The 27,661-nt window shown below is 39.3% G+C and overlaps 1 protein-coding gene across 1 annotated transcript; it reads left to right on the top strand.

Moving 5' to 3' along the window:
• Positions 1 to 8,374: 8,374 nt before the first annotated feature.
• LOC306998964 (uncharacterized protein) lies at positions 8,375 to 26,978 on the top strand (the record flags this gene model as incomplete). The annotated part of the gene is made up of 24 exons (XM_079613363.1): positions 8,375 to 8,432; positions 8,529 to 8,662; positions 8,782 to 8,999; positions 9,122 to 9,312; positions 9,705 to 9,917; positions 10,011 to 10,162; positions 11,457 to 11,534; positions 11,648 to 11,727; positions 11,835 to 11,916; positions 12,370 to 12,507; positions 13,079 to 13,353; positions 13,436 to 13,445; positions 13,539 to 13,676; positions 14,368 to 14,466; positions 18,120 to 18,248; positions 18,353 to 18,511; positions 20,627 to 20,788; positions 21,042 to 21,204; positions 22,049 to 22,230; positions 22,338 to 22,430; positions 23,494 to 23,698; positions 24,040 to 24,227; positions 24,320 to 24,417; positions 26,882 to 26,978. 24 exons carry the CDS (start codon positions 8,375 to 8,377, stop codon positions 26,976 to 26,978), a joined length of 3,342 nt encoding a protein of 1,113 aa, XP_079469489.1.
• Positions 26,979 to 27,661: the final 683 nt, after the last annotated feature.

The raw sequence follows: 27,661 nt of genomic DNA, 5'->3' as shown, positions 1-27,661 counted from the left end.
AATTTCATTTTCTTATCGAAGTATTTGAAGGCCAACGGCCCTCAGTCTCACTGCGTATCCTGCTTTTTCCGGCCTGTTGTTTTGTCTCGCAACCATTTTTAAAAGTCATCAGTAGTTTCATCTCGTCAGGTCGTGCTGTACAGACTTGGTCAATGTCAGTCAAAAAAACATTCTCCTCCTGTATCCTGATAATCATAATTATGGCTCTCTGCATAATTTGATATTGACTTAGCCAATGTGTCACATCTTTGTTGTTGCTGTCAAATCTATAACATCTTCTTTTATTTCAACCCATGATCTACAACTCCACAATTCCAATTTATATAAATACCTAAACTTATCCAAAAGTAATTCAAATCCACATCATAAATGACAAAAGTAATTACTACCAGACGGAGCGTGATCTTAAAGCTCGTCCCATGTTCTCTATCATCTTCTCATCAGATTCACTCAGCATTTGCCTTTACAATTTGTCACTTGCCTTAACACATCTGTAATGAAAAAACACTCTCCAGAGGTTAAAGACACAATATACTCACTATTCAGGCAGAATAGCTGCCCTGCACTTAACACCTACAAGACATAAAGTGCTGTCCCCATCACACACACTTATGCTAGACACACATACAGCATGTTAACTGCTCATTTACAATGTTCGCTTTTTTTATATATTAACTCTAAAAGTATAATATTTAAGGTTTAAATAAGATTTAAACTTCACATCTTTCTGTAGCTTTTATATAATTTTACATGGCCTCTTCAAACCGTTTCAAATGTTCATTATTCATTTGTCTTTAGAAAAGTCAGCTGGGTTGTTTTGGTTCATTATCATTATTTTGTTTAAGCTTGCCTTACCAGCCTGATAACAGAAAGACAAACAGAGTACCAATCCTTTCCTCCACTCAGCAGTCTCTCTTTCACTATACACAAATAATATTTTCAAACAGCCTCCTAAGACTGAAACTTAATTAATCATAGTCTAGAACCCTTAATAGTTCACAAATGTTAATATACAAATGTTTAACTCAAATTAGAACCATTACAATAATCTAAAATACATTATGCTATGAGTATTTATAAGGTTATCTTTAGTTTGAATACTTGTATAAATTCTCAATTCCTAACCTTTGTTATCCAAACTCTACTAAAAACTGTCTTAATCTATAGCTATCCACCATGTCTCATGATTTTCAGGAGTTAAAACCATCTTATAGACATATTAGTTCAAAATCAACACTTCTATAATTTTCCTTGCCCATAAGGCAACAACATCATGTTCCTGATACAAATTAATAAGTTATGTTTCTGTCTCCCCAACAAATAATGACAATCAGATGGTCCCAGCTGGCTCCTGAAAGCACATCTCCCATCAGCTCTTTATCTATAATTTCCATCAGACTTGTCACAATTGAAAACAAGCCATACAGTGAATTGCGGGGTTTTCTCTGGTGAGTGGTATAGAGGAACTTACATTTTCTCGGTCAAACAATGCTCTGCTGACCCCACAATGCTCTGCTGACCCCAGTTGGCCTCTAGTAGTCAGCGCTCAACTCTCATACCTTCTCACATATAACACCTCCATCCGGAGATGCAGTGTCCGGGACCCCCTGCGTTAGAATGTCTCCTGGCCAGGAAAATCATCCCGTCTTTGAGTAGCCACGTACCCACTGGTGACCCGCTCGCATCACACAATCAGTTTCTTCAACAGAACTCAGCTGTTTTTCTGGAGCTTAGGAAAGACACATTCAGGAGTCACCTCAGCTCCATCTGGACTGCCTAATATTGCTAAGGGAGACAGGTTAACAACTCAAATCTGTTAGACATGTCCGAATCAACAAAATCTCAGTGAACAAAATTCACATCGTCTATTCAGTGTACATCTATAGCATGGTCATAGGTCCTGTGTCATGGTGAATGCTAAGATCAGACAAATACGTTACTGGTCCTAAAATAACAAAGTACAAAAATGTCACTTCTGTCATTCAGGTCTACATTATTATTTTAAAGACTTCTTTAAAGTCATTCAGTTTTACAAATCTAAAATATTTAAGTACAAATTGCCCTCTGAATGGCAATGATTTCCTTTAACATGATTTCTTTTAACATCTGTGTCTATAATTTTCAACTGAAACACTGTGCTTTACTAAATAGCTTATTGTCATGACAGGCTAAGATAACAGCCTTCTGACATTGAATGAGACAGAGACTCTGAGGCCTTCAGGACTTGGTACACTTTTTTGTCATACTAAACATTCTCTACTTTATCTTTTAATTCTGGCAGCTTAAGGCATCTTTGCCAGAAATTACATACGCTTTTCAATTTTAGAATAATTTTATAGTTGTCTTTTGCCCATACATCAGGGAATTTAGACATTACAAATTTCCACTCATATTGAGTCAGTTTCAGCCAAGTCCCAATCTTATCTTTTGAAACCAAAACATCTTCTAGCTGCTTCATGGTCAACACCAAGCTGTTTGTTTAATCAGATCCCTTTCTACAAAATTGTTTTTACATTTAGCAACCCAGTGCTACTGCTTCTGCTTATTTGATATTAAATACAAATAGTTATTCTATTTCTCAATAAGGTTTCATTATAACCTCTCAATTTTAGTTGTCAGATTCTCAATTACAATCTGCAAAAAAAATGTTTAAGCGTTTCATTAAAAGACAATCATCTTTTTAGTTACCTTTACAAATATTTTCCCTATCTGTAATTCTACATTTACTGGTACTTTAGTTATTTTCCTTTTAAAAGGATTTCCTTACGACTTCCATCTATCAACTTTCTTTTTTTTCTTTCAAAAGTAATTACTTAGCCCTTTTCACTTTCCTTAGCACTGCATTCACATTCTTAGTTCTTTCTCAGACGAAAACTTTAATATCGTCTTCAAATCCTGTTCTACTTTCAAACCCACATTAATACGTCACTTTCACATTCCATCAACTTTCTTTTCTACCTTTCTGAGTGGTCATTTACAGTTACTGCTAAACGCAGCTGACCACAATTAAAACATTCTCTGTCCCCTTGCCTATAGTTCGATTACCTTGAGCTTTCTAGCAGCTCCAGCTTACTGACACCCTTGAAGCAGTGTGTCCCAATCAGAATGTAAACACAGCTGATAAGCAGTTCTCTCTATTCTTTGACAGTCCACCAGTGGCGGATTCTATCACACTAGCCAAATCATAATCTTCATCATTATTGGCAGAACATTCATTTTCATAAACTGCACAAATGTATAAATTGTTTCTAAGCGGCTTCACAAAGTTTCTGTTTAACTTTAACACTTGTCCAGGGAAATTATCCCCGACCCATAATGTCCTTTATAAAACAGACTATGTCTTTTTTTCCCTCAATGACTTAATATCAACAAAATATCCGACATTTTACATTATTGAATTCCAAAATATGTCTTTACATTTCTCTAATTCGTTATTATCATCAACAACACTGATTACAATAGCAAGTACACATTTAACATCCGCAAGCCGGGCTGAATAAGGACGCGCTGTTGCTGTACTCCCAGCATAGCTGGAGTCTTTAGGTTCAAAAGATAATGGTCAAACCAAAGATAAACATAATTTCACTCTTTATTTTACCACTAAAATATAGAATTGTTCCCCATTTTGCTTAATGAAACATTCATTATCTTAAATCTTTTCAATCCCTGTTAATCATACTCAATACCTTATCATTATTATTTTTAATCTGAACCTCACTTTTCATACCATTTCTTAATCTGACTTAACAGGCGTTCATAAATAGTTCCATAAATTTTATCAGAAATGTTATTTTCATAACATACCTTTTCTACAGTTGTTTTCTTCTCAAAATGGTTAGTCTGCAGATTCAACAAGTATTATCATTACTGTCTCTGTCCCACTTATCCTACTTACTGTTTTTACAGAAACCAAAATATCATATTACTCAAATCTCAATCCTTCACAAAGAGGATCAACTTTTGTTACAAAAAAATCTTCTGACATCTAATGTCATGCATCCATCTAATGGGTGAAAAATAAAAAACCCTTTTATCAGTTATATTCAATCTTACTATATGGCAATACATTCTAGCCAACAACTCATTGTCTTTTCACACTTTTACACACGTTGAACGCAGACACAACAACCTTTGTTTCTCACTGCCCTGTTCAACTGATTCCAGCACCATCTTTAATCTTGTGGCGCTCAATATCATACATTTCTGCCCTTAATTTTATCTCATTTGACAAAACACCGGTGTACCAAATTTCGCAAGCTTGCTTTTAAAACATCCCCATACTTTGGCTGTTTCACTGTCTTCTGTGGATTTTCCTTTGCGCGCGTTCTCTTTATTTGTCAGACGTCTCTGAAACAAACCCGATCTTTTCTTTTAACCCAAGTCGGTTGGGTTCGCACTATTAGTGCTTCTCCTAATTATGGTTTACCAAAAATCTGTTACGATTTTCTTGGCTCCCCTAATTAGTCTCAGCACCCAAAAATAACTCGCTCCGTGGTGGAACAATTAATTTTCAGGTACCTATCTGTATGAAATGTCTTGGTCTGTCACAGTTCTCAATTAATTCCAGATTATTTATCTGCTTGAAATATCTTGTTCTGACACAGACCTCAATTAATTTCAGATTATTACCACAGAAAACAGTCCCCAGCCAATATGGTTCAATTTCACTCTTCCCCCAATTAAACTGAATTTAATTACCTTACTCAGAGATGTTGTTCTGTGCCACCTTGAGTTCTTTTGATTTCCAGTGGTCGATCCTCCCGGGGCTCTGACATCGGCCGGCCTCTCTCTCTCAAGTTTACGAGGTAGAGCTGGAACTTACTCAGTCCAGGTGGCCAAACACCGTCCGATCTCAGGTCCAGGAGGCATCGTCCAAGGAATCCCACTTCTGACACCAAATTGTTGTGGCAAAAATTCATCAAACAAACATCACTGCGTAAGGGAGACTCAGAGTCAAATTATAAAATTAAAAGTATTTATTCTTGCAAGAAGGAGCAGTCTAATACACAGCTGTTACCCTGTGCAGAAGAGTGACACACCCCCAGACAGACTGAACCAGCTTTTATCTAAGATTCAAGGTCTTCTTCTTCAGAGCCCTCCTCCCACAGTAGTTTTCCATTCAGTAATTTTCCATAGACAAGGAAGCCATAACACTAGTTTCGATTCGTCACTAGAGCCAACTCCTAAGCCCTCCTTCACCAAATGGCCTTCTGACATCTAGGTCAGAGGTCCTCGTACGTCTGTTCTCTGGAGTGTCTCTCCCTTCTGCCTTCCCAGGTACATAAAAAGAATCTTCTCTCACTACAAGTGAGAGTCACACATGTGACATTCTTTGAATCATCTATATTTTACTAAAGATCAGTGAATATCATAAAATAGCCACTACACTAGCATTTATATATAAAGAAGGGGGAATCTCCTCAACCACCACCAATGTGCAGCATCCACCTGGATGATGCGACGGCAGCCATAGTGCGCCAGAACGCCCACCACACACCAGCTTATTGGTGGAGAGGAGACAGGGTGATGAAGCCAATTAGTATATATATATATATATGGGGATGATTAGGTGGCACTGATGGACAGAGGCCACTAGGCAAATTTGACCAGGATGCCAGGGTTACACCTCTACTCTTTCGAAAGACATCCTGGGATTTTTTGTGACCACAGAGAGTCAGGACCTCAGTTTAACGTCTCATCCGAAGGACGGTGCTCTTTGACAGCATAGTGTCCCTGTCACTATACAAGGGTGTTAGGACCCACACAGACCACAGGGTGAGCACCCCCTACTGGCCTTACTAACACCTCTTCCAGCAGCAACCTGGTTTTCCCAGAAGGTCTCCCATCCAGGTACTGACCAGGCTCAACCCTGCTTAGCTTCAGTGGGCAACCAGTCTTGGGCTACAAGGTGATATGGTAATTACTTCAAGTAATTACTCAATGACCTCTAAAAAAGATTGTTCTATATAGTATGAATGTAATCCGGATGTACTACATTAGCCATGTTATCATTATCATGTGACCTACCAGCGTCAGGTGCGTCACTTCACTGCTATTCATAAATCCTCTCCTGTGGCCATGGGATAGTAAAGTGTCCATCGTACACACACTTCAGAATCTTACCGGAAGAAGGTCTTCCAGGTACTTTTTGCCTACTGTTTAATGAGTTTATGCCCTTAGAGTCAAATTCAGATGGAAGGCAAAACAATTTTCACAGCAATGTTGTGTTGCACCTTTACACTTTTTCTGTGGAATTAAGTTAAGAGTGTTTTTCAGCTGGATTTCCCGAACTCTGTCAGCCTAGATATTGAAGTGCTCAGGAGTCACAAGTACACCAGCGAGTTTGAGTATCACTCTGAAGGGAAAATAGCCATTGACGACAAGAATTATCATGTAAATACCTTGAAAAGTGCCCTGTTTAATGAGTACTGTGAATTCGGACATACTTATTTTGTCACAATCTGTTTTTCACTTACTATATAGTAGGGAAGTATCAAGTATGTGATTTCGGATGTAGCCCATGGGTGCTTCTTATTTCTAATTTTTGCATCCTCGTTTCCTTTCTACTCTAAAAAGTTTTTAGGCTTTTCTAAAAAGTCAGCTGAGGAGGACTCAAGCGTAGAAGGCTTAGAAGGACTGGTCTAGGAAGTATCCTCACAAGGATGCAGCCTTCCTATTACGAAGCACACAGACATTTGTTTAATTTCTGAATTAATCTGTGTTTTTGAATAAATTGGTTGAATAAATGTTCCAAAGAGCCAGACAAATGTGATGCAAACAGTGAAAACGGTCTCAATGCTATCAGACTCTAACAGTTATATCAGCTCAGCAAATCAGATTTTAGGAATGAAAATAACTGTTGTATAATATGGTTTATGTGTTAGGTATGCTCCTCAATAGTCCAGTCTTTCAGCACTGAGAGAATTCCTCAAGACTCAAAGATCTGCGTCACAGTCCAAAACAAACAGGTAAGCAAACAGAGATATTTTATGTATCTCTGAACAGTGCCAAATTACACCAAAATAATGCACGGCCAGTCTCATTTTAAGTCATATATAGAATCATTATTTTAAAATTTTTTATTTCATTTTGTCTTTGTTCCTGGGAATGTGCTAACTTCACCTCTCTGTGAAGAATGTGCATACAATTCAGGGCAGGTTGTGGACTGGAAAAGAGGAAGTATTTGCAGCCTTTGGTCAAGTACAACTTCATGACGTAAAAACATCTCAGCAAGGTATTACAATGAAAGCAAACCTGTCCCAGCTGTTTCAGGTAAACAATAAATCTTTTTACTTTTACTTGCCTCTAATCTTTGTAATCAAGTTAGCAAGTCTCTAGTTGATTGTATTCTGTTCTAGTTCACCTTCATGCGAAATAACTTCAAAGTTTGCCTTTACAATATACAGTACAGTGCTGAGAAAAAGTGTTTGCCTCCATTATGATTTTCTGTATTGTTGCATATTTTTACACTTAACATCATTACATCTCAGCAGATGATTAAACAACTCACAGCATTAAATCTTCACTTATTACAGTCCAGATTGTCTTTTTCTATTTCTATTTATTTAATGCATGTACAGACGTTCTTATTGAGATTAAGAGAGGCTTAGATGTTGATGTTTTTTTGAAAATAAGTTTTGTTAGAGTTTGCTTTAGTTGGGCTCTTGACCCTCTACTTTTATTAACGTATTTCTCTTTTAGCAATTGTAATAGTGTTTTAAGAGAACATTTGTGAATTGATAAAGAAAAAGAAGGGTGGAAAGCATAAACATATCTGCTTTAATAGCAGTCGAATGTACATGTAGTTTCATAACTTATTTGAATAACTAGAAGTTAGATCATTAATGAAGAAAATAAGTAATAAGTTAAGTTGTTTTGGCAGAAATATCACTTGTAACGCTGACAAGATATGTCTGCAGTCTTCAAAAAAAAAACACACAGCCTCTTGTGTAAAAGTTGAGACACACTTAGACATCAACACGCATCATACAAATCTCAACAATGGTGACAAACAAAACATATTAAAATCTAAAAGAATCCAGCTGCATAATTGATTCATGCTCCAATGCATGTTGGGACAGATGAACATATTTCAGAACAACTGACCTAAACACATAAAAATACCAACAAAGCTTTGATTCTTGCTCAAAATTATAAAGCAATATTAGACAGCACCAAAGAAAGCCACAGCAAGCCCATAGAGCTGCTGTGCATCTATTCTGAAGGATGATCGCTATGAGTAGAATCCTGGAACATGCAGTAAAAGTGCACTATGACTAATGAGAGGAGAGTTTACTTGCACTTAACTTGTATTAAACATCTTTGGTCTGTTTAGAAATGTTGCCTTGTGAAAGCGAAACCAAACTAAGAAGAAATGGCAGCAATTGTAACAATTTTGATCCCTGTTTCAGAACAAAGCAAATTATCTGCAGGTGTGAAAATGCCTTAGAGTCAAATTCAGATGGAAGGCAAAGAGTTTTTCACAGCAATGTTGTGTTGCACCTTTACAATTTTTCGTTGGAATTAAGTTAAGAGTGTTTTTCAGCTGGATTTCCCAAACTCCTTCAGCCTAGATATTGAAGTGCTCAGGAGTCACAAGAACACCAACGAGTTTGAGTATCACTCTGAAGGGAAAATAGCCATCGACGACAAGAATTATCATGTAAATACCTTGAAAAGTGCCCTTTTGCAAGTAATTTATTGCATATTTCTGAGCATAGTTCTGTTGATAAAGGCATGAACTGATATTGAGTGCTTTGCTTGTTTTTCACGACCTTACAGGCACATGCAGAAATAACAGTATCCCCTTTTGGAAACATCAGCAGTTCTATCAGCCTGAGGGCAGATGGAAAAAATGTAACACTTCACTTTACTCAAGAAAACAAGGTGGCGAAGGGCATTAGTGATGTGTGCATCCATGCTGGCTTTCAACAGACCTTATTCCCAGGAATCCCTTCTGATGGTCGTATTCATTTAGCTGCTAATTCTTCTTCGGAAAGGTAAACTGATAACAGCAGTTCTGTCGTACTGTGGGACAAGACGTACTGTGTTCACCGTGCATCATGATGGTTTTATTACCTATCATTTGTTTTCAGCCTCTATCTTTTTTCTTTCTCTCTAGTTTTTTCTTGCATTGTACAGTAAAAAACGAAGAGGAGATGTTTAGCGCTCATTTGAGTGGAATTCTACCACATGATCAGTTGCGACTGTCTCTTTCAGGGGATCTTGTCAATTCAATACGAGATCTCACTGCTTTACCTAATTCAGCTAGTTTGGTTGGAGTACTAACTCAGTCAAAGGGTCTAATTGAAGGTAAGTCCACTATCAATGTGCCAATGCATTTACTGTAATACACTGGCACGTAGATTCATTAATAGTGTGCAAATTGTGAAACAAGTTCAGTTTCAGAAAGTTCAATGACTTTAAGGGAGGTCGAATTATGAACTACAACTAAATTGCCTTTTGTACCCTCTACGTAGTTACCTAACCTTTGTTAGTTTTTTTTTTTTTTTTGATTATATTTGTCATAAATATATAATGAATAATGTCCATTCTTCTCCTGGTGTAATTGGAAAGCACTCGATCAGTAACTTAGGCCTATGTGGTTTCTGAAAGATAGTTTGAAAATGTTATTATTGTGTGTTTGTCTAATAAGTACATGTTAGTGCTTGATACTCTCAAGTTGTTGTGTGTTTGTGGTGCAGGAGAGCTGACCCTAGTAGTGGATGATTCTGTATATGGACTGGAGGTGACCCGTCAGCTTGAGAGGAACCCTGGAGAAGAACTTAGTGCCTTACTATGTCTAGTTGTCATGGAAGAGTCACTGTGTGTGAACATCAGCAGCAATTTGACACAGCATGGGTGCAGAAGTCTTCATACCCAGCTGTCTCACACTTTCCCTTGGCTACGCTCTGCAGGTACAGTATACTCAGCGGGATTTAGCAGACTCTACAGTAGTTATGGCTGTGTCGTAGAGTGTAATATGCTTCTGTCTCTGTCAACCGGAGCAGGGCTTCCATTTAACAGCAGTGCAGGTGTGAATGTGAACTGGACTGATAGCAGAGTCGGTGCCCAAATGGAGCTGCGTGCAGGGGCCAGCGGCCTGAGAGCCACACTGGAGCAGAGTTCACACCACAAAACACAAACGTCCGGACACTCTCAGGTTAGAGAATCATTCAGTAATTGTGAATCGCTGAAAGTCTCCCAGAGTCTCAAATCTCATTCACACTAACTGATACACAAGAACAAATTAAGTATGTGCATAATTTCTTTTTCTTCCTTGTTCTTCTATGCCAACCCCAAGTAGGCAACAGGGGATCTATGCCCTACTTATCACTGGGGGAGAGCAGCTCATACTCTGTCTTGAGTAAAGGCACTTTTTTCAGGACAATAGTTAACGGTTAAACTATACAATGCTACAATGACAAGGATGGAGCCATAGGTGATCCAGCTCTATTAGTCATTTTGTAAAACTGATCATCTGATCATCTGGAGGGACATATAGCAGCATCATACCAAATGGGAGTAAATCCCTACTTCAAGACCCAACCATTTGGGGAGGGAGATAATGAAACCGAGGGAGTCTTGAGAGTTGCATCACAATGAAAAAACATTCATCCCCTCTGAGAGTCGAATGTGCTCTTGTGCACACGCTAGATTCTCATCCCTCGAGAGAATCAAGCGATAACAGAGCCTACCATGAATGCATCGCCATGTGTGCTTCCCATTTCCTTGAGAACCGAACGCGCTCCGTGCAAATGCTAGAATATCATCCCTTGGGAGAGAATAAGGCACAGCTTACTGCAATTGCAATGCAATTAGTGCACCCAGACAAACACTTTCTCTCGTCTGCAGAACATACAAGAAGTTATTTTAAAGAATGTTGGTAACAACACAATAGTTTTGGTGAGCATTGGATGGACCAAAAAAATGTTTCGTCCAAATATCTTCTTTTACACAGAAGAAAGAAAGTCATACAGATTTGAAGTAACTAGGAACTATCCCTTTAATATTTTTTTTCACACTGTATAAATGGGTTTTAAGCTTAACAAATATTTAGCTGCCATTATATTTTAGGAAAGAAGACACAAAGGGATCATTATATTTGGGGGTCCATGGTTGGTGTCAAAAAGTTTGACAACTGATCTAGAATGAGTGAATATGCGGGTCCTCAAACCATTCGAACATCCATGTGGGATAAATGTGGACACATTTTTGTATCTGTGTTTGTTTTGAAACCACCGCTAATTCCTGCCTTAATCAAACACAGAGTAATAATCACTTGTTAAAGAATAAGCAAGCGCTAGTTTAGTGTGCATTGGTATACATATGGATGCCCCAGAAACTCCTTGTACATTCTGGGTCATTTCTCATGTTGTTGAAGGGAAATGCCTCTGATTCCACACTCCTCTCCTACAAGTAAAGCAAACTGAAGGCACAGAGACTTGTTTTTACAGGTGAAATGCACAGAGGGGATGGACACGGGCCACATGCTGGGCGTCTGCTCTGGGCAGGATGAGGAAGACTCATTGAAGGTACATGTGTGAGAACATTCAAGGCTGTTTCCTCCTTTTGAAGAATGATTCAGTGGTCACTGTGAACATTTGATTGTGTTTGTACATCAGAACTCATCCTGATATTTGTGTAGGTTGGAATCAGAGCCAGTCTTTCTAACTCTCAGAGTTCAGCTTTCTCATTTGATCTTCAAGGTCACCACAATACCCCCAGGTATTTTTTATAGGAAATATCACTAAATATATAACGAGATACAAATGTAATGTATGTTTAGACTGTCCAGACTAGAGGAATCAGTTTTGATGTCTTTTTTTTTTTAGCATTGGGCTAATGGTCAACATTTCCCACAACATATCAGCTTTACATCCATACCTGCCATTTGAGTTTCACTCAAAATCACAGGTATGACAATCAGGCTACTTGCATTAAGCAACGCTACTATGTTTTTTCTTTTGTAAATGGAATACTGCACAGTACATACTATTGCATACTAGTTTTTGTGTGTGTGAATGCATGAAAAACATTTTAAAGGAGCATTCAGTAGTTCTCTAGCTAGTGTAAGCATTATTCTTCGTACCGACACTGTTGTTGGGGCATCTTTTGTCTTTGTGAAAATCACACTGATACTATTGAGTTTTAGGTAGTGGTCTAGATAATAATTAATTCACTTACCTGTTGATAGCATGATAATAAATGTGTTTCATTGTCTAATTTTTGCACTTTGCATCACCAAACAACACTTCACTCATAGCGTATCTACAGAGACGGCAGCCAATGAGTGTGAGGATTCTTTCCAACATTTTTAATCCTGTTTTTTTGTGTATAAAAAATGCCTTATGTGTTGTTCCCTCACAGTTGAGCCACTCGCACTCTTCAGTTAAGGGCAGTGCAGAACTTCTGGTTGGCATGAGCGGATTGACTTTTGAAGCTGAGATCTCGAGCACAAACTCTGGCTTTAAGCAAGTGCTGGTGTTCAACCACTCTATACCTCAGGTAGTGTAATTACGAGTCAGCCGTAATATAGCGTCTTCTGTAAAGGCGCGGTCACATTTACCGCTTCTCAGTGAAATCCAGTCATTTCAATAGGAATCCACACGATCTTCGCGCGAGGTTGAAAGGTTCCCCAACAGATATTTCACATGGGGTTCAAGTTGGAAACTCAATTTTTTTGCGGTGCGGTGCGGTGCTTCATACATCATTACACTATTTGTGACGAACAATGGACCTTTTTTGAACATGAAAATGTTGCAGAAATTTTGCTAATTTGACCTCACTTTGTTCTACAGGCGAAATGCAGTCATCTTAATAGTAATATGGAGTTTTTACATGGCTTTTGAATCAAATAAAATTTTGTTAAACTTTGAACATGCAAATGACATGTTTACCAATAAAGAGCTGCTAAGTTTGGAAGTAACCTCAGAGTAAGTGATACTTACTATCGCTATTGATAATGGACGATTTCGCCTTAGTTGCGCTAATGTGACCATGCCTTAACACTACATGAAATATGTTACATTATGCTGTGTTACATTACATTTTGATTAATGTGTTATTTCTATACCAGCTACACTCGTTGCCCAGGAATCTGACAGTGAAGACAGGCTATGGTGGAAAGAGAGGGGCACATACTCTCACACACCGAGCACAGTGGGAGAATCAGGATTTAACACAGTCTGACTCCTCAGATGGTGAAACACAATTACAGCAAAATTATCCAGAATGGACAGGTGGCTATACCACATTGCTATTGAGAGGGAAGTTGCTTATTTGCTCACATGTGGCATCAGTTATTATCATGAACATGCTGATATGTCTCTCTAATTGTAGGAAAGGCTCAGGGTTGGGTTTTGGATCTTAGGTTAGAGAATGACACTCAGAGAAAACTAGGTGATCTGAGTGTTGACTGTACTCTTTTTGGAAGCCATGATCAGGTGAGGCTAGACAGAAGTATTTGGGAGTTTTAATGTGGTTTGTGCATTTTTTTTTTTACATCTTCCGTATATAAGTCTCTTGCGTGTGTTCAGGTCAGAATTCAAGGCTCTTGGAATTTGGTGAGCAGACAAATGGATTCATTAGAGCAGAAACAACCCTTTATCTCAACACTGGCTCAGTTTCACATACATGCCCTATCACACGGACCCAGGCACGACAGGAACAATCAGGTACACAGCTGCCAATCTCAAAAACGATCTATATCAGAGTTCCTCAAATCCATCCCTTTAACTCAAACTCTGGGTCCAAATCACCCAATATAACCTTAAATAGGGCACTATTTCAGGGGACAGCCATTTGTAGTTGTGTCCGAAACAATAATGGACAAAAATGCACAATCTATGCAAAAGCAGCAGCCCTTCGGCGCACTGTGTCCAAATTATCTCACTCGTTACCATTCACTACTTCAATTGAACTATATTGGTAATAGGGGGTGATTTTCAGACACAGCTTCTGATCAAACTCACCTACCTGCAATTTTCTGGTTTCTCTTAAGGCCTTGATCAGCTTACTATGGTGTCTTTGATTAGGGTTGGAGTTAAAATGTGAAGGACAGTGGATTTGAGGAACCCTGCTCTATAATCTCAAATAATCTCTACACTTCAAAATCCCCCTTCATATTCCCTATACTCTCAGATACTGTTCTTTCTCTCAATTACACTCTGCAATCGCAAATACTTCCCCTCCATTCTATTAATACTCCCAGATTCTCTCCATGCTGTTTATGTTTTCAAATACCATCCATGTTCTCTTTATATTTCCAAATACTCTCCAGATGCAAACAAACTCTTAATTTCTCATACTTTTTCAAAAATAATAAGTAAAATCTATGTAATATGAATGAGGGTTGTGTTTCTATAGGACCACGGAAACCCTATAAATATTTCTGTAACAGTGAGTGAGCACTGGGACGACGACTCCAGCAGAGGGCAGGCCTGTGTCTTTCTCTCACCAGGCCAGGTACACCACAGCATTCGACTTCTGCAGTTTCACTAAACTTTCATTTTACAAACATTGGGTCTCATTCACTAACCGTGCATACCTACAGATTTGAGAGTGAAATCTTTTACTGTATAGGGATGCACCAAAATGAAAATTCTGGATGCACTTGGCCAAAAACCAAAAATGCAAACAAAATATTTTTTTTTTATAATTACTTCTTAATTATTTAATTCATTTTATTAATTTATTTTGTTTTATTGTTTTTTTTCTTATTTTATATTAGTTTTTTGTATAATTTTATTAATATTAGACTTTAAATTCAATAATTGTATTTAATCTGATGGGACACAGGGGAAAGTCCAAGGGAAATGGCTGAGTGTGGGATGTTTAGGGAGGGGGACTGTGGTATGGGGACAATGTCCATGATGTTTTGCGAGGCAATGGGGTTGGGCTTCCTCTTTTGAAAAGAGGTGGTCAGGTTACCACTGTATGGGGCTAGCCTGAAAATTCCTCCACTTGCTCCTAAAATCATAGTTTCTCTTCTGTCTCATGCCAGCCTTATCCAATTGATCCCTAGAAAACACATGGGCTGTTTCCATCCAATCATGCAGCTGCCTTGCATACTCTGGTCTAGTTGGTGTGTCCCAGTTTCGCTGATGGTCAGCGGTAAGGATGGCTAGCTGCTGGGCAAAGGTCCTATTAAATCTTTCAACAAGGCCATCGCTGCACAGGCATCACATCTGCGGCACATCCACGTCCCTTCTGTGCTGGTCCCAGTAGAACCCTTGGCGAAGGTGGCGGAGTGTTGGCCGGGCTCCGTACTTAGTTGACACCGTTAACACTGCTTCCTTCAGAACTTTGGGCACTACCACTTGCCATTTGTACCTCCCCGTTTTCTGGCTCCTTCCATGCTCGCTGGAGCACTCCATCATGCAGCCGCAGTGTAACTGTGAGTGAGCACTGGCACAATGACTCCAGCAGAGGGCAGGCCTGTGTCTTTCTCTCACCAGGCCAGGTACACCACAGCAGGTGCACCAGTATGTTGAATTTGGACCACAGTCCCTTTGTGACCAACGAGCATCCTGCAGTGTCCCCCCAATTGGACCTCTGTTGTGCCTCCAGCCAACGCAGCACATGCCTCAGATCACATGCCTGCTCCTGCTGCAACTTCCACTCTGGTGCATCAACCACTGTCTGTGCCCCACATGCAGGCTGTTCTGGCTCATTCTCCTGACACAGTTGCCTCTTCAGTGTCTCTCTCTTTTTACAGTGACTGCAGCCCTCAGCAGCACAAGGGCGACGAGACAAAGCATCGGCGTTGGTGTGGCAGCTCTATAAACTACTGGGAAGTTATATGACTGGAGTTTTTCCAGCCATTAGGCCCCCTGAACCTCAGACTCCTTGAAGGACATCAACTATTGGAGCGCAACATGTTCTGTCCTTATTGTGAATGGTGTGCCACACAGGTAGTATTTGAAGTGCCTCACTGCCATTACTACCGCAAGGAGCTCACATCTGGTGACACAATAGCGCCTTTCACACTTATTAATGACCTTGCTAAAGTACACCACCACCTTCTCTCCGTCTGGCCCTTCCTGCGATAACACCGCCCCCACTCCAACTTTGCTTGTGTCCGTGTTTAAAACGAAAGGCAGTGTGGTGTCAGGTGGAAAAAGGACTGTAGCTGCACTCAATGCCTGCCGAAGGGTATGGAATGCCTTCTGGCACTCTTCAGTCCAGACAAAGACATGGTCTTTCTGTTGGAGGTGAAAAAGCGGCACCCCTATGCACGAAAAACCCATTACAATCCTCTTATAGTAATGGGCTAGCCCCAGAAAACTTTTCAATTGTCTCAGGTCTCGTCTCAGTCTCTGATGGTGTGAATTTTGTCCTCCAGGGTGCCTATGCCCTCCCTCCCCAACCTGTGTCCCGCCTCATAAAGTGGCACTTGTCTGGGTGCCGTTTCAGACCTGCCGCTGCCACTCTTCCTAGCACCTGAGGGATGCAAATGCTTCATCAAAGACTCAGCATGGACTAAGAGATCATCCAAATGTAAGACATTCACTGCGTGAGACTCTTTCAAACACTTTGTCCATGAGCCGTTCAAACATGGCTGGTGCGCTGCAGAGCCCAAATGGAAGGACTTTGAACTGCCAGAGGCCCCTATTTGTGCGGAATGTGGTTTTGGGAGCAGACTCAGGAGACAATGGCACTTGCCAGTAGCGGGACTCTCATCTAGGCAGGGGATACAAATCCTTTCAGGTAACTTTGTTGAGCTGCCTATAGTCTATACAGAACCGCCACCTGGAACTATTTTTCCACTGCATCATGACAACTACTGAAGACTACAGGCTTTTTTTGAGGGTTTTCCTGCATTCAACCAATCCTGGGCCACTGTCTGATTAGATGGCCTGGCTGGCCACAGCCCCAGCAAACTGAAGGTCAGTGGTTTGGGCGGGGCTCTGAGGTGGAGTGACCCGGGCGCAGAATTATCCATCCACGTGGGTGACCTCGGGCACAATTCAGAAATTTCCGCAGCTCTCACTATTGGACTTATTTCATCCGCATTAATTTAAACTCCCAATACCTCCCTTTGAATAGCCAGTTCCAGCGCTTCGCTTAGTGTGGACGGGTGAGCCAGCTGTGTTTGCACACAGAGCTCTCTATGGCTGAGCACCTGGATAAATCTGTCTCTAGCGAGCTCATTCCGGACTGACGGCGGCATTTCAGCATAGGCGCGTTTACATACACATTCAATGTCGTTAGCTAAAATGCTGAGGGACTCACCTTGTCGTCTGCGTCTGTAATGAAATTTTGTCCTTAAAAGGACAGGCTGGCTATATTGTCCAAACTGTCTATGAAGAATCCCAACCATTGCATTATAATCATTTCTGCTCAACAACAGTGAGTGTACAGTGTGTCAGTGAGGCACAGCACTAACTGCAAAGATTTATGATTTTCAGACCAGCCTGCAGCATCAGCTAACAGTTTAAACTGAGCTTTGAATATATCCCAATCCTTCTTACTGGGTCGTGTGTCCACGTGCACTGGCCTTTTCCCCTTACAATCTCCTCCACCATCTCTTATTTCACTTTCTCCCACGCTCCGTAGTCCAAATTCTTGTGCGTACAGTACACACATGTTGTAAATTAGGCGTAAAGTGTTTGTGATGAAAAATATGAATAGTGTACACAATTATAAGTGAATGCGACCCATTGTTATGACCTATGATGACTAACATGGGTCTTTGGAGTAGTTATTCTGACAGGTAAATAATGGCTTTCTGTGGGCTAATATTTTTGTATAATGGCTGCTAAACTGTATAATTTCCTACACAGCTGCAGTCTCTTATGACATTTGAGTAAATTCATGTATGAAAGGGTTTATTATTATATATTTTTTTGCTAAACAGCCATGTGATCATTGGAATAATGTCATTATAACAATAAAAAACCCTTCAGGGGGGTTTCAGGTCTCTAGCTGACTGTACAGGTGACTTACAGAGATGTTCAAAAGTTTGGGGTTTGCAATGTTTTTTTTTTTTGTTTTCTTGAAAGGGAACTATTTTGCTCACAAAGGTAGTGTATAACAAAAATTAACTACTGCGCATGCTGTGCCCCAGAAAGTATGTCTCTGCTTTAAAGTTTGCTGGCACTCATGAATTGTGTCAGATGCAGTCGGTGCTTCCCCTGGTGGAGATGGAGGGATGTGTTGCTGTAGCTCAGGAGGGGAAGGCTTACTCCCAAAACACTGAGCTCAAATGGAAGGACAAGAGGATAACGCAAAGCATGAAATACCAGGTCTGGAATATTCAAGGAATTGAAAACTTGTTTGTTGTACTGCCTTTATTTATTTTAGAACTAGGGATCTAGGATGATCTTTCTTTTTGTTGTCTGTTGTTTAGGGAGGAGTGAAGGGAATGCACACGCTCCTCGTGGAGCTGAGGGCCCGGAACATCTCTCCGTCTCCCTGTCCGTCTCACTCTCTTCTGACCCAGATACACACCAACCTGAGGGACCGTCTTGAACACCATGTTCAGTTCGGCCTCTGTCCTCCACAGCCTGTGAGATCACAATCTCTGTCAAATAAATGACACTAAAATATGCATATAGCAGCTTAACATATGTATCACTTTAATTCACCAAATATGAAAATTTAAGATGCATCCTCATGTCATTATGTTCTTCGTAAATGCCACATGACATTTATAAAGTGGCTAAATATAAAACACGACTGTGGTTTAGCGGTAAGTTATTTTTTTTAATGTTTAGATTATTGTAACAAAACTTTGTTAAATGATAAAATATTATTCCAAATTACTAATTGTCTAATTGCACCGCGAAGAAGCGAGGAAACAGAGGTGTGGAGCTAAGACGCAAGAAAAGGAAGCGAGGGAAGGAAACGAGGATGCACTAATAAGAAATGAGAAGCACCCTTGGCTTTTGTTGATACTGATTTTCTTTGACTGGTAACAGCCTTATAGTGCCTGTTGAAGATGCGGTCTCTGTTCATGTGTGCCAAGACATTTTAGAAATCCCGACCGGACGATTTTACGGGCATGTCCAGGATAAAGAGTATGTACGGTCACCCAATATACATAGGTACATACAGTTAGGGTGATATTAAATGACTTAAACCGTGATATAACATTTTGGCCACATTGCCCATCCCTAAGTCATTCATTCCTTGTGTGACTTGCAAAGGCTTGCATTTCGTTTGGTCACACCACAAGGTGTCACTGTGGCCTCAAAGCTTCAGCACTGTCACTCTGAGCTTGATTGCTATGTCTGAGATAAAACACCTTTTTTCCCTTGCTTTTATTTTGTATTTTAATTCCTTTCTGTGTAAAGCACTTTGGAATTGCCATAGTGTATGAAATGTTCTATATAAATAAAATTGCCTTGCCTGGCCTTGGCTAATCAAATAATTCTTTTTTTTTTTTTTTTTTACATAAATAAGGAAATAAAAGTATAAATACTTTGTATATTTATATTTTTATTTTTTTATTTTTTTATTTATGCATTTATCATTTTGGCAGCTTTGGAATTCTATACATTCGGTGCTTGGCCCCCAACAGGAAGCCTTAAAGGGATAGTTCACCCAAAAATGAAAAGTAGCCCATGATTTACTCACTCTCAAGCCATTGGTGTATATGACATTCTTCTTTCAGACGAATACAATCGGAGTTATATTAAATAATGTCCTTCCAAGCTAACACAGTCTCACCCCAAAACGTCACATACTGACGGGTCTTGACCATACGGCAACATACAACGAAAAGGGTACCCTTTAACGTCCATGTGTGACGATTCGGGTATGGTTGGGTTTAGGTATGCGTTAGGGTACCGCTAGGAGGCGCTGCTGGTGCGCTTATGTCTGTGTCTCATATTGACGTTATAGGGGTACCCTTTTCGTCGTATGTTGACGTATGGTCAAGACCCGTCAGTATATGACGTTTTGGGGTGAGACCGGGCTGTCCAAGCTTGCAGTGAATGGCTGTTTCTGTTTTGAAGTCCATCAAAGTGCATCCATCCATGATTAAATTCGGCTCCACATGGCTCTGGGGGGTTAATAAAGTCTTTCTGAAGCGAAACGATGCATTTGTGTAAGAAAAATATCCATATTTAAAACTTTATCGACTATAATAACTAGCTTCCGGCAGACGGCAGTAAGCATCGATTTACGGCGACAGAGTAACACTTGACATGACGCATTGACGAATGAGGAAGCGCAGAGGAAAGAGCAAAACAAAACACCAGTCACGAATTAGAAGTCTAAAACTAGAATTGTTTTTTTAGCTTGAGTTTGTTGCTCAGCCCTGTTTGTTTGAACCGCGAGAGGCATTAAAGCTTACGCTACTCCTACTTCCTATGTCATACATCGTCAAGTGTTATTTTTTTTCCGTGTAAGTCGACTTACGTAGGGCATTTGTCAGAAGCTAGTTATTTTAGTCGATAAAGTTTTGAAAATGGATATTTTTCTTACACGAACACAACGCTTCACTTTAGAAGGCCTTTATTAACCCCCCCCTGTGGAGCACTTTTATCATGGATGGATGCACCGATAGAAGAAAGTCATATACACATAGGATGGCTTGAGGTTGATTAAATCATAATTTTAATTTTATGAATAATAATATTTATATTGTAACATTTATCTTTTTTTTCCCCACCCCCAGGCTTTAATTTGGTCTGGATCTCACAGAGTGAACTCAGGCAAGGAGATGTTGTACACTCACACCCGTGTGTCTGTGTCTGGACACACTCAGCACAACACCTTCACACTGTCGCTCAGAAACATCAGCAGCAGTCAGCGCTCCAACTACTCTCTGCTCACAGAGGTACTCACACTGCCACGGCTCTTCTGAACGTGTTGAGTTTCAGCATGACAGATTTCAGTGTGTACAACCAGATCATAACATTACGACGTTTAGAGAGAACATATAAAGAAGTGTAACTTCTTCAAATTTGGTTGTAGTTATTTCTAGCGTGCTGAAAGGTATTCGCTTTCTATAAAACAGTGAAAGCCAATGGAATTTCCTCACCATGATGTTTGGCGAACAAATGAACAACATAAATGTGTGTGATTTACAGTGGCAGGTAGGAAACTGGAGTGCGGAGCTGGCCTGCAGTTCCCTGTCTTCAGGCAGGAATGTGGCAATCCAGGTTCATGCTAAACTAGACCGCAGTGAGATGCTCTGGCTGCAGGGGGCGCTGGGAAAACGCTGCCTACGAGCTGCTGCTGGATACCACACTGGTGATGATGCTATATATAAAGCCTACTGTATATATAAAGCCGACTGTATCGCATTTGATACACACAATTTGAAGGTCTCTAAATTAACAACATGATCAAACCCTTGCCTATTGTACACAATCTACTGGATGCCTTCTGCCGTCCGATTGATAGTTTATACTTTTTTAGTTTAATAGCCACCTTCAGGTTGTAAACATAATAATAACTTTTATATTGTCAGCATTAAGATGAAAATGAAGGCTTACTGGACTGAAGCTTGATTATTCATACATCATTTGTTTTAGAAAAATCACATTAAGATTGCGAGTATCAAATATGATACATCAGGCTTTTGAGGAACGTTTATGTGTACATCTATTAGTCAGATCAGACCAATCAGATCTTTGATAATAAACTAAGCATTTATTAAATATCATGTCATCTTACCAAGACATGTCATTGGGAGATATAGTGACAACTTATATTTATATGCATTAGTAATGTATCAGTAGTCTGCTTTACTATTATAAAGATCTCATTGATTTACATTACAAGTTATCATATTTTCATCTCTGCAGTTTGGGCCTCTGAAAAGTGTTTTCTTCTCAAATATAAGCTCCATAAAAGCCTGATGTATAAAATATGACAATAAAAAAACAAATATGCAAACTTTTTTAGATGATTTTATTTATTTATTTATCTAAAAGTAAAAAAAAACTGTTACATTAAAGTAAATCAGTTGTCATTTTTACATGTTCTTTTCAGATTCTTCCTTTTTTTAAAAAAATCAGGTTTAATAACAAAAGATTTTTAATCATGTAATTTTTCTAAATGAGTTTTGTATGTGTTTTCTACTTGCCGTCAGAAACATCTGATGATATCCGAGTGGCGTTCTGTTCGGAGGGGCATCACTGGTTCACCCTGGAGGCTCAAAGAGGCGGTCATGGCATTGAGAACGAGACCCTTGCCCTTATCTCTGTAGGCGCAGCCAATCAGAGTCTGCTATTTCAAGCCAAGGGATGCAGGGAGTGCCTGTGTGCCTCAGAGGTGAGGACGGCAAGGAGTTATGATGTTACTCGCATAATATAAATCTGCCAGATACCTTGTAAAACATTGTTTTTCATGTCTGTTTTTTTGATAACATATCTCTACAGGCACGGCTCCAGCAGCTGGGGTACCGGATAAGGAGTAAACTTTTGGACCGAGTTCAGAGACTTCAGCATCTTCTGTTAACATTCAGAAGACAGGTTTGTCATATCTCACAGGCAGGCTGTCCTGCTACAAAATTGAACTTGGTTAAAGTGTTAGTTCACCCCAAAAAAATGAAACGTCAGTTATTCACTCTCTTGTCGCTCCAAACCTGTATGGCTTTCTGCATGGTTACAATTTATTTTGATGGTCAACTTTAGATTACTAACTTTAAGTAACTTGTCCACTAAATCGCATTAGAGTATTAGTAGACTGTTAGGTTAGGGTTCAGGTTAGTAGAATTTAATGTCTCAGTGTTTTTTTGGTCCATCCACACAATGTTAATTAATGGGATCCAGTGTTGTTTTGGACACTATTGACTTTAATTGTATGGACACTTGGACAGTAGAGACGTTTTTCAAAATATATTAATTCCACAGAAGACAAAAAGTCATTAAAGTTTAGGATAATTTCCATTTTTGCTGAAAACATCCCTTTAAGTGCTGTGCAAAGAGTAATTTAGAAATGAACAATTTGTATACTGTTCAAACATTTGAGGCCAGTATTGTTTTTTCTTAATACTTTTATTCAGCAGGGACACATTAAATGGACCAAAAGTTACAGTAAAATCTTTTATTTCACAGCTTATGAACACCCCAAATTCAAAATTAGAATATTGTGAAAAGGTTTTCATAGCTGTAAGCCATAATCATCAAAATTATAACAAATGAAGGCTTGAAATATCTCACTTTGCATGTAATGAGTCTATATAATATATTCGTTTCACCTTTTAAGTTGAATTACTGAAATAACTGAACTTTTGCACGATATTCACATTGTTTCGAGTTTCACCTGTATAATAAATCTCTCATTTAATTTCATGAAATGCATCATGGCATGCTTTTAAAAAAAGGATTGATAAAGTTTTCCATGTATGCTGGACTATTTGTCCCAATAAATTGTGGTTCAAAAATAATTCAAGCGTAAATCTTTCAAATCCAAAATGTTTAATCCATAAATCGAGTGTGACCGGTTGTTTAGGCTTCAGAGATACTTGAATCAATAAAAAAAGGTCGCAGTATCAAATATCATGTCGATCACGTGTCATTATTCATCATCTAGGCAGGGGACAGCATGTTCCTGCTGGAGTTGAGTGATGGCCCGCTGTCTCTGTCCCAGCGAGCCGAGACCTTGTTGCTGCAGAGAGCAGGAGCGCTGTGGAAAGCCTGGACCGCCGGCCCGCTCCGACACTCGCTCACACACAGCCTACCGCACGCGCTCCAAATCCTGCATCTCATGTCTCAACAGGTCCAACAAGAGCTCAGGAGTGAGTTTGCCCTATCAAGTTCTGCGTGTCACTGTTCATTACGGTTTCTTCTACAGTCGCGAGGCACGGTTCCCTTTGAGCTGCGCTGGGTGATTGACAGGAAACACGTAACTTTATTCTCCTAAAACACCCAGCACATGTTTAAATGATTTTCTGTGGCAATTGAGGTCACATTATCTGTAATTGATCTTGACAGCGTTCTGGACGCATCATTGCGTAACCATCTGTAAACCAGTCGCAATTATGCACCAGCACAACTGTGGCTTCATGTCATCACCTTTCATTTGAAAATGCCTGTCAGTGTGTATTAGCGTTATTGTAGGTTTGTTAATTTCTCGCAGGGCCCCTGGCCACTCTCGCTGGAGCGTACCACGACGTGACAGGGGCGCGTTTGGACACCGCGTGGCAGCGAGGAGTGCAGCTGTGGACCAGAGAGCTGACTGAGCTTTTGCCTGCGATACTCCACGATCCTCACTTGAGGGCGCCGTCTCTGACCGCTTTGCACGTTGCCATCTTTGCAGTGGACATGGCAAGAAATATGGATATGTCTGTTTTCCTGAAGTCTTAGGCTGTTGATCGAACCGGATAGACGTAATAGAGGATGTATGTCCTGTTCTTCAGGTGAGCCAGCAGACCTTTCAGTGGATGGAGGCCCGATTGGCTGCCATGCTCGGGGGTGTCAGAAGACAGCTTGCACTAATGTACAAGTTCTCCAAAAGGTATGCTGCAAATCTGCCAGAACCATGGCCCATCGCCGTTTGTTCTAGCAGGTGTCCTCTCTGAACTTGGCAGGAGTTGACTCACTATTTCCTGGAGGGTTTGGGGTGCCAGAGTCTACAATTGTCTGTGTATAAAATTAGCCTATTAAAGGGGTTTTGTGTCCTTTTATTAATTCCAGATTTTTTTCCAGGTCTACTAGATTAGGTTGCCTTGCCTGAATGTAAAAAAACAACACAATTTTTCACATTATTGCAGCACCTCTTTCCCAGTCTGTCAGTAACGCTCTGTTTAGTTCCAGTCTGAAGCCACTCCTTTTGAATAGCGCATTGTGCTCTGATTGGTCGGTTGAACCAGTGTGTTGTGATTGGTCAACTGCTTAGAGTTTCAGAAATGTCACACTTTTTTTTGCATTACATAGTGAAATTGGATGAGCTCAGCACCTAATCATTTTCTGCTCATTTTTTTTTTTTTTTTTGGGAATGTGTGCAAAAGATTGTGGGTGATTGAAGGGCTCAAAGGATACACTTGATGCATCCTTCAAAACACACTGAATGAAGGACATGAAATGAAGGATCCTTTAAATTGAGACGTCCTTCGACAGAGCTTGATGACATGGCGGCCGAGATATGCAGCATAACTTATATATACAGCCTTTTGTTTGAGAAAACATGAGACTACAATTGAGGCATTTCAGGGAGTGCTTACTGACATATTAAGGTATTTTAAATGTGTAATTTTACTAACAATTTCTACTTGATAAACAATTTTACAGCTTGGCATAACTACAAAAATGTGTTATAATAACGATTTATAATTTTATTAAGCTTTAACTCTTTTACCACACAAGATACTTTGGGTCAATGACGTGATTATTATTATTATTATTTATTTTTTGTCTTACCTATTAATTTATTTTTAAAAACAACAACAACAAAAACATTAAAATTGCAATTTATAAATGCAATGACTGCAATGAGCATGTCTTTATTTTCTGAATTAAAGTCTATTTTAACATGTTTAGAGGGCATAAACAGTGCCAGAGAAATGTACTGTAGTTGAAATTTATATTAAATGCAATTAGCTGAACTGAAGAGGTTTTTTTAAACCCATTTAAGTGCAACTTAAGTGCATCTTTATGTTTATAATTCTATTATATTTGAAATATGGTAAAGTTGTACTGACAAGCTTTTATGATCAATTAAAAATATACTTTAATGCCATTGCTATTGAAACTTGAATGTCATGTATTTTGTAATGATGAAGTTGCAATTTATTTAAAATATTAACTTTAAATGTAATATCAAATGACACACTACACTTAAAATTATAATCAACGCATCAAAATTAGTGTACTTCTTTAAAGCAAGTCAAACGATTATTAAAACAATGATTTCAAATGTACTTCAGTCAAATTTGACATTAATACAAAGTGCACTTTTTCATGAAAGTGTACACTTAAAGCTGCAGTCCGGCACTTTTTTGGGTTTAAAAATATCAAAAAAGACATTTTTGAAAAAAACTTAACCAGCCAGTGTTCAAAACTATCTGCTTGCCTTACCTCGATTCAAAACGGTAAGCTTGTAATAATGATTTTAATTCCAGTGGTACTGGTGGATTTCCGCGGGAATTTCGAGCATGTCTTTGCGTCATTACGTCACTTCTGTACACAGAGAGAAGGAGTCCCCGGCTAGCGTGTGTGGATGATGGAGGTGGAGATTTAGCTTAGCACTTGGTATGGCGGATCCCGAAAGTTTAAAGCGACAATCACCAGTGACAACTGGAGATTCACCAGTTGTAAAACCCAAAGACTTCGGACTTCAGAGTGGCTACAGAAAAAATATATTTTTCACGTTTTGACGTGATATAAGCAATCGTTAGATTTAATCAGCATGATATAGCTACTGCAATGCTTCCCCCCACCCCCCGAATTTGGTCAGAACAAAAGTGAATGTTACTTACTTGTTCAGATGACATTTTCCGATGAAAATTCTAATGTTGACACTTTCAAAAAGTATACTCTGAGATTGCTGATGATGACAGTACAGTATCCACAGCGACGCAGCAGCCTCAATACATTGTGTTCATCCGCGCTGTTTCATGCCGATTTACTACCCACGCACAGTTAATAATTCCGCGAATAACTGCAATTGCAGATTTCTAACAGAGATGGCGACAAAGAGGAAAAACGACGGACTGCAGCTTTAAGTGGCCTTTTATTTCATTAACATTATATTGTCTGCAAGTACAGTTTTTTAAGTACACTTTGAAGTACACTACAGTCAATACAATACAATATAATTTCACGTGATAACGGCAATCCAAAAGAACTCACTTTTCATATTTCAAGTTTGCTAAAGACCACCTGGATGTAGCGAGCACCACTGGAGCAATGTTCGGTGGGCAAGTGAGCCGAAGTTTATCTGTTTGCTAATTATACACAGCGGGATGTTTTGTTAAAAACAGAACATACCAACAACAAAACCTCATTCCCAACTGTGAGGCATATGTCTGCAGAGGGATATGGAGCTGCTCTGATGCCTCAGGGTCTGGACTGCCTTAATCATTGAGGGACCAATGAATTTTAAGTTGTACAGTGGATTGTCAAGAAATGATCTAAAACTCATGCAGAATGACCACAATCCAAAACACAGAAGTAAATCAACTACAGAATTCTCAAATTGCGTAAATTAGAATGGCCAAGTGGTCAATGCTCTGAGCTCAATTTGATTTAAATGCTGTGGTGAGATCTGGAACAGAACGTTCAAGAAGCATCCCGACAATACACATCAGCCAAAACAATTTTGTAAATATGAATGGGCCAGATATCATCCCTTCATCACAAAAAAAGGTCGTTGCCATTATCACTAACAAAAGTAATCTTAGCTTAAAGGGATTTTTTTCTCTCTCCATATTATGGATGTATATGGTGGAAGTCACTCTGGTTACCAACATTCCTTAAAATAATTATTTTTGGCTTACCCCAACGCCAGAATTTGATTAATATCATAATCTGATTAATATCAATAACCCAGTTATTCACATAAATCATGCTGGTATGAGGGTCCCAGCACACATAGACCACAATAGTAACAATTGGAAGTTTTGTATTCCAAAATACAATATACCGGTATATATATTTTTTTTTCAGATTAGTTTTTAAAATCCAATTTAAACATACTAATATTCAATAAATAAATATGTATTTAGAAATTTGGGGCAATTTAGTTTGTGATAAAACTTTAG

The sequence above is a fragment of the Phoxinus phoxinus genome, assembly GCF_949152265.1.
Source record: "Phoxinus phoxinus genome assembly, chromosome: 5".
Lineage (NCBI taxonomy): Eukaryota > Metazoa > Chordata > Actinopteri > Cypriniformes > Leuciscidae > Phoxinus > Phoxinus phoxinus.
Note: the sequence above shows the minus strand (reverse complement) of the source record. Positions and strands in the feature narration are given on the sequence as shown.